Source organism: Chaetodon trifascialis, chromosome 7 (assembly GCF_039877785.1).
Source record: "Chaetodon trifascialis isolate fChaTrf1 chromosome 7, fChaTrf1.hap1, whole genome shotgun sequence".
Lineage (NCBI taxonomy): Eukaryota > Metazoa > Chordata > Actinopteri > Chaetodontiformes > Chaetodontidae > Chaetodon > Chaetodon trifascialis.
The window spans coordinates 20978175-20985000 of NC_092062.1; the positions used below are offsets into that span (position 1 = coordinate 20978175).

The following is a 6826-nucleotide window of genomic DNA, read 5'->3' on the forward strand; positions in this document are numbered from 1 at the left end:
AGTGATGGCGAGATGAAGCTATTTAAAGCCTTGAAGCTTTCCAGCCTAACGGTTCCCAAAAAGGTTTATTTCTCAAGGCTTCATGTGCACACAAACCCCCCTGCTGGTCAAAGACTGTTAAACAGCCAGATATAATATGGGTCATTTTATCAATTTGTAATACACTCATGACCGTCCAGCCAAGGGAATGACTGCCAAGTAAAAGAAATCAATTCATCTTAATAAATGCACTTCATGTATAGTTCATGTATTCATGAATAAAATTAGTATTTTTGTTTGGTGCATTGCAGGTATGGAGCATGACAATACAATGGAATCTAATATTACTAACCAGCCACATTCCCCTCATTATTTTCATGCAAAGCACGAAAATGCCTCAGCATGGATGAGTTGTTGTTGTAGCCCAATACTTTAGCCCACAACAAAGACTTCACCTTGGATTAAAAGAAAAGACTGAAAAATATAGTGCATTGCATAACAAACATAAAGTATATGTAATAATGTCATGTAATAATGTTCCCACACAGGGAAAACTTTCTCTTTCTCATAGACTCCATCAAAATAAGCAGCAGTATAACAAAATGCACCTTTATGTCACACACAAGCCAACAAATCGCCAACACTAACTGACGAAGTATGAGCGGATCCATTGCGGTATATACATGTTCATAAATCACGCCGATACTAGAACCAATTCCTGAACCAGCGACGCTTCAAACGTCATCAGTGACGTCACTTGCCCCAAACGACACAAGCATCGATACGCACTTCATGAAACACTTCTGGGATTTCAGTACGACCCATCTCTCGCCACATCTTTTGCTCAGGCCTGGTCTGATGTCCCTATAGCAGCAGCCGGACCCTCAACACTGGAAACTCAAAAGACAAACTGTTAGATCTTAAGGCAAAATAAATTGACAAAATGCAACGGCAGATAACTAAGGGTGCGTGCTACAAATAGAAACTAGCGTACAGTCAACTTATGCTAAATGAATTAGTATATGTTGTATGAAAAAAAGCTGTCATCCTCTATGTGTTTGCTGTCAGTATGTGCAATGTGGATGTCATGAGGTCAAAAGGGCAACTAAATGAATATTTAAATGTAAGAAAGAAAACTAAGGTGAGTGTAGAAGGGTTACCAACATTCATGCAAGCTGCGTGGCAGCAGTTGCAGCCATCACAGTTGGATAAGGAAGGACTACATGACCCAAGCTAGTCAACCTCATTTCTTTTTATTCGGCTATATTTGTCTCAGGTTTTGTTCAGCACACCAAGTTTTATTAAAGTAGTAATGAAAAATAATTAATTCAGTTCTCCTTCATGGTCTTCTTTATCCAGTCCAGGTAGGTGGTGACTCTAGTATAGATCCCATATGTTCCCGGCTGTCCACAATCAACCCCCCAGCTGACAATCCCAGCAGCCCAGAACCGTCCGTCATCCCTCAGAGCGAGGGGGCTTCCACTGTCGCCATGGCAGGAGTCCTTCCCACCGTCAGGGACTCCAGCACAAAACATGTTATTTGTCAGACTTGGTAAGTTGTCGTTGTCCCTTCTCTTCTTCAGTTTATCAAGTGAACTGCTGCATGTCTCCTGCTCCACCACAAGGAGGTGCACGTACTTCATCTTATTTGCTAATATCCTTCGTTTGCCAGCTTCTGTAAGACTAAAACCTGACACCAGTCTGAAAAAAAATGTAGAAGAAACAGTTACGGTGACATCAGGAGAAAGAGACAAGAAGCTGCACAAGATTCACATTCTGTCCTAACAAGGAGAGAGAAAGAGACGAGTAAAATGCAAGATAAAATGACTGAGTTCAGAAAAATAACTTTGATTTGTCTGTTGTTTCTTTACCCTATCTTGCCAGCAGTGTATGTGGTACCCTCTGCTGGCAAACATATTGGCATAATCGACGAGTTGAATGTGATTGGCTCTTGCAGTTTGATCAAAGCGATGTCATTGTTGAAGTCTAAGCCGCTGGGGTTGTTGTATTCAGGGTGAATATGGATTGAAGCAGCCAATGCAGGAGAGCCAAACAGGGTTTTAACATCAACAACCCCCAGGTAAATCTGCAAGTCAACAGCAGGTAATGAATGCCCCTTCAAAATCATGGAGGCAATGCAGATAACAGCTACAGTAGCCCACTTACCCGTACATCCTCCTCCAATACTGGATTTCCGTTATATGTTAGGACATGAGCTGCAGTCATAATCCAGCGGTCTGCAATCACCATACCTCCTGCTCTTTGTCCATCTACACTCAGCAGCACATGCCAGGGGATGGTATTGTCTCGACCTTCAATGCTTCCAACGGTCCGCTGATAGGCAGAGATGAGTTTTGTGGGCTTGCCACAGACTGAATGAGACAGTCATGAATTTAATTCACACAGACACTGACTTCATGGTTTTAATTAAAGCATCCGAGTTAAGGTATCAAACTAGAGTTTCAGTACCAGGTATACATGTTGGAGGGACATCGGTATGGTTAGATCTCCACTTTCCATCTGCTTCACATGTGAAACGAACTGAAGACCATAGGGAACAAGATAATGGCATTTATTTGTACTTAAGTTTTCTGGAAAAAAAAAAATATGAATTGAATTTTTTGAATAATATGACAACTTCTCACCATTTGTGCCCTGAGAGAAAGAGTAAAACGGTTCATTGCAGTGATACTGAACAACAGAGCGGTTCTGATTCTGTAAGCCAGACAGAAAGGTCATCCCTCCATTCAGCAAAGGTTTGGGCTCTCCACAATCAATCGCTGGAGAAAAACAAAACAAGGACATAATCATATTTGGCGAGTGTCTCACGAAATGGGTTTGATTCTGGTGATCTTTCTTTATGTAAGATAAAATGGGCTCAAAACAGACATAGTTAAAGGAGAGTAGTTATACGCTGATCACATAGGTACAGGCTATCAGAGAACACTGTGAAGCAAAAGTCTCTCCCTTTGTCCCTCACCCTTTGTGCTGTAATGGAGGCTCCAGCCATGACTCAGGCCTTCATTGTTAGTGTGGTAGTCCAGTCTGACAATACTGGAATTTGTAGCTATCAGACCTGGACTCTTTCCACCACACAGCTTCATGGGCTCTCTGTCTGGGATGGTCACCTTCGTCGGGATGAGGGGTAAAAAGTTAATTTATATACACTCAGGCATATCAGAGTCACCCTCTTTTTACAGTCAGTTGTTGTAAGGAAGCCCTTTGCCATTACCTGCAGCCAGTGATGTAGACACCTGGGACCTTGCTGAGCGTCCACACTCTCTATGTGGAAGCTGTCAGTGAAGTTTAGAGTGACAGTGAGTCTGGGCTCCACAGAGATGATGTACTTGCAGGACAGAAAGGGAGGTGAAGGGTCAGGGTATCCTGGACTGGACAGACGTCCCTCATGCTTGTCAAATATACAACCACCACAAGAGACTGGACACAGGGTAAAAGCAAATGTTATTGTAGCAAGCACAAGAGATTCAGTGGTTCACCTCCAAATGAATGAGTGTCTTTTTTTACACTGGTTCAGCAGCATTAATGCTATTCTGTAACTTCTGAGCTTCATGGGATGACGGTGCATACAAAGACACATGCATTTACTGTGCACAGTACTCACACAAACATGTGTGTTGGTCTAAATGAAGCTTGTAACCATAGTGACAGGAGCAGTGGTAAGAACCAGGCGTGTTGACGCAGATCTGAGAGCAGAGAGGACCAGAGCCAGGGTCCTGTTTTGAACACTCATCCACATCTGAAAATGAGAAGGTGATTACAGGGAAAACCTCACCTAACTTTTGGGAACACTTGCACATCTTTTTTTTTTTTTTTTTTTTTTTTGGTCAGGTACTCAGGTTAATACCAGGACATAGTGTGGTCTTGGTAAACGCAATCTTCCTTGTTGTCTTCGGTGTCTCCTTCATTGTCCTGCAATTGTTGATTTTAATTGAACAGAGTTTATAATGCATTGTAGGGGAGAGGCAAGTGACCACAAAAGCTGTTTACCTACTGCCTTGTAGATAGCAGCGAAGCCAATGTGCTGTTGGAGTTCTGCAGTGGAGTCGTTTGTTTGGAATATGAGAGTCAGACTGTTGCCTTGAGAAAGGATCGGCTCTTTGCCTGGGTGGTCATTTGAATTTTCCTGCCCACAAAACTTCCCCAAGACCTTTTGATCATGGAGAACCTAAAAAGTGCAAAGAGCAGAAAGGACATTGCAAGACCGTAGCTCATAAGGAGGCACTCAAAGGTCAGTTAAAATGTTTGCAAAGGACAGATGTGGGATTGACTGGCCGTCAGCAGAAATGTTGGCATTGTACCGGACCACTGTAATGAAGATGGAGCAGAGCCAGTCGATCTACGTTCCAGCCCTCCTATGGTCATGAGCTTTGAGTAATGATGGAAACAATTAAGTTCTGGCCATAAAGTGGCTGAAGTGAGTTTCCTCCATAGGATGGCTGGACTCATCCATAGAGATATGGAGTGAGCTTGAATAACTACTACTCCTTTGAGTGGAACAGAGCCGGTTGAGGCAGAAGGCATCCTGGCGCAGACCCAGAACATTCAGGAGAGATTATAGATCTCATCTGGTATGGGGCCCTGCGATCGGCTGGCAAAGGGTCCAGGGTGTACCCAGCCTCTCGCCCGTTGACGGCCGAGATAGGCTCCGGCATAGGCATAGAAAATGGATGGATGGATGGATCTGGTTTGGGACACATGAAAACATTTGCTGGGGAGAAGGATGTCTCAATTACCTTGATTAGCCTGCTACCATTGACAGATACGTAGAAGAAAATGAATGGATTTATGGATGTATGGACAGATGAAAAGGTGATGGGGTCCCATGTTCCAACTCCAGACCCCAGTTTGTGTAAATCATCAATGCTCATGTCAAAGTTGAATGATAAATATTTGACTAAATTTTGGATTCTATACTTAAGTACAAAAACACTGATCTGTTGTTTGGAATATTGTGTAATATTAGATTTCAAAATGGCTCTGACCGTCAGAGAGTCTTGATGGCAGCCCAAAGAAGCTTTAATATCCAGATGTGTTACAGACAGCTGGATCTGGTAGCCCTCAGGAACCCGGAGGTCCCATTGCTTCAGCAGGTTTGGAGGGTAAGGCAGTGGATACTGAGGGGACTGGACCTCCCCACGTATTACAGGCTGAGAGTTGAACAGCTGCCAGCACTCACTCACCGACCAAAACAGAAACCTGGAATTGTGCATGAACAGAGCGTTGGAACTCAGGTGCTAGTCAAAAATCGATGCAAACAGAAAAAGACCAAAATGACACAGTCAGTTTTAGCTTTAGCTTTTACTTTAGTTTTGTATCTGGTACTTTGAGAATTTGATCGCTTACAGTCAACTTTTAAAAACTGCTCACTGACAGTGCTGTAGCATAGTTCCAAGTTTTCAATTCGAAGTTAACATTTTTTTGAAGATAGAATTTCATGGAATTGAAAAAAATCCCTAAAATGATAATCATGAAGTTGAAAAAAACGACAAAACTTACCATATATCACAGTAGGCCCATCCCATGTCTGCAGTAAGTCTGCAGTACAAGTGTGCCAGTGTCACACAGGCTGTGGCTTCTAGTGTTCTGTAATGGAATTTAACCTCCAGGGTTTGTTTGTCTTGGCAAAAATAAATGCAAGTATGAACTGTAGAAGAACAGGACCAGTAATGGCTCATTAAGTTTGACAAACTGAACTTGAAGTATGTGGTGTAAACACTGTGTGTACAGTAAAAAGCTGTGGAGTATGAGCACCGTGTACAGTACAATGAAGTCCCAAAAAAGTCAGTGGAAGGGGAGCCTACTGTCTTTGTGAGTGAGAGGTGATCAAATGCTAACATACAATGTGAGAATGGCCAGTTGTAGTTCTGAATCCAAGTATCACCCAACTTGTTGTTCCACTTAAGCTCTACAAAACGTTTTAAAGTCTTTTGGGTCATTGTTTTGGTTTTGCAGTCAAACTTACTGTTTCATTCAGCCTCACTGCTCCCATCATTCTCGTTTCCTGCCACAGCAGGCAGCTCTTTTTAGCAAGATTTATGGCTAAAGAAATCTTGTTAAACCCATTTTTTGCTACCTGCCGAGCATCACATGAAAGACAAAGTTAGAGACTGTAGCTGATGAACATAATGGAACATTTAGCAGCTTAGGGGCCACATATTTACCCAGTATTTGGTGGACTATACCAGAGCTCGAGAGTAAATAGACAAACACGACTCCAGATGAATGCCAATGTTGCTCCATATCTGATGGGTATGAAAATAAACTGTTTGCTAGCATTTGAGACAATTTTATGGTGGCAGGTGGCAATATCACTGCTGTTTGTGCAGCTTCTTCCGCTGCCTCAAAGTGTCCAAAAAAAGACAAATAATGCTTTTTTCATTCATTTATAAAACATGAAGTGTGTGACGAGATGACCTCTGATGCAAGCAGCAGCCTACTTGTGACAGTTGACTGTGGGGTTATTGATAGACACTGTTATGCTTTATTATGCGAATTGACTTATGATGTACTTGCTCTAGATTTTTCAATAATTTCATTTTAACTCAAAGGAAAAAAATGCTTCAAAACAAACTATTTGGTTTGATCAACCTGTTTACCTGGCACTCAAGTATTATACCTTATTCTACACCTTCTTTATATAGTAAGTCGGATAAGGAAGGACTATATGAGCCAAGCTCGTCGTCCTCATTTCTTTTTATTTGGCTATATTTGTTTCAGGTTTTGTTCAGCACACCATGTTTTATTAGTAATGATAAAATATAGTAAATTCAGTTCTCCTGCATAGTCTGGTTGATCCAGTCCAGGTAGTTGCTGACTTTGGTATAGA

At 42.0% G+C, this 6826-nt stretch overlaps 2 protein-coding genes across 2 annotated transcripts in view; both read right to left on the reverse strand.

Moving 5' to 3' along the window:
* Positions 1 to 1307: 1307 nt before the first annotated feature.
* Positions 1308 to 5522, reverse strand: LOC139334178 (complement C1r-A subcomponent-like). The gene is made up of 11 exons (XM_070966939.1): positions 5497 to 5522; positions 4983 to 5196; positions 3988 to 4165; positions 3602 to 3736; positions 3212 to 3417; positions 2960 to 3107; positions 2625 to 2759; positions 2449 to 2520; positions 2146 to 2351; positions 1851 to 2065; positions 1308 to 1680 (listed from the first exon to the last, which is right to left on the reverse strand). Exons 1-11 carry the CDS (start codon positions 5520 to 5522, stop codon positions 1308 to 1310), a joined length of 1908 nt encoding a protein of 635 aa, XP_070823040.1.
* Positions 5523 to 6767: 1245 nt separating this feature from the next.
* LOC139334179 (complement C1r-A subcomponent-like) overlaps positions 6768 to 6826 on the reverse strand; it is a 4473-nt gene continuing 4414 nt past the window's right edge. The window contains exon 11 of the mRNA XM_070966940.1: positions 6768 to 6826. This exon is cut by the window's right edge and continues 308 nt beyond it. Coding sequence (XP_070823041.1) covers positions 6768 to 6826 — 59 coding nt within the window.

Bases quoted from the DNA above. Each gene is read 5' to 3' on its own strand.
- LOC139334178 (XM_070966939.1), bottom strand. From the start codon at position 5,522: ATGGGATGGGCCTACTGTGATATATG. The intron at 3,108-3,211 runs GTAATGGCAAAG...ATCCCGACGAAG, and splicing joins GTCTACATCACTGGCTGCAG to GTGACCATCCCAGACAGAGA. The intron at 2,760-2,959 runs GTGAGGGACAAA...GTTTTTCTCCAG, and splicing joins CCTCCATTACAGCACAAAGG to CGATTGATTGTGGAGAGCCC.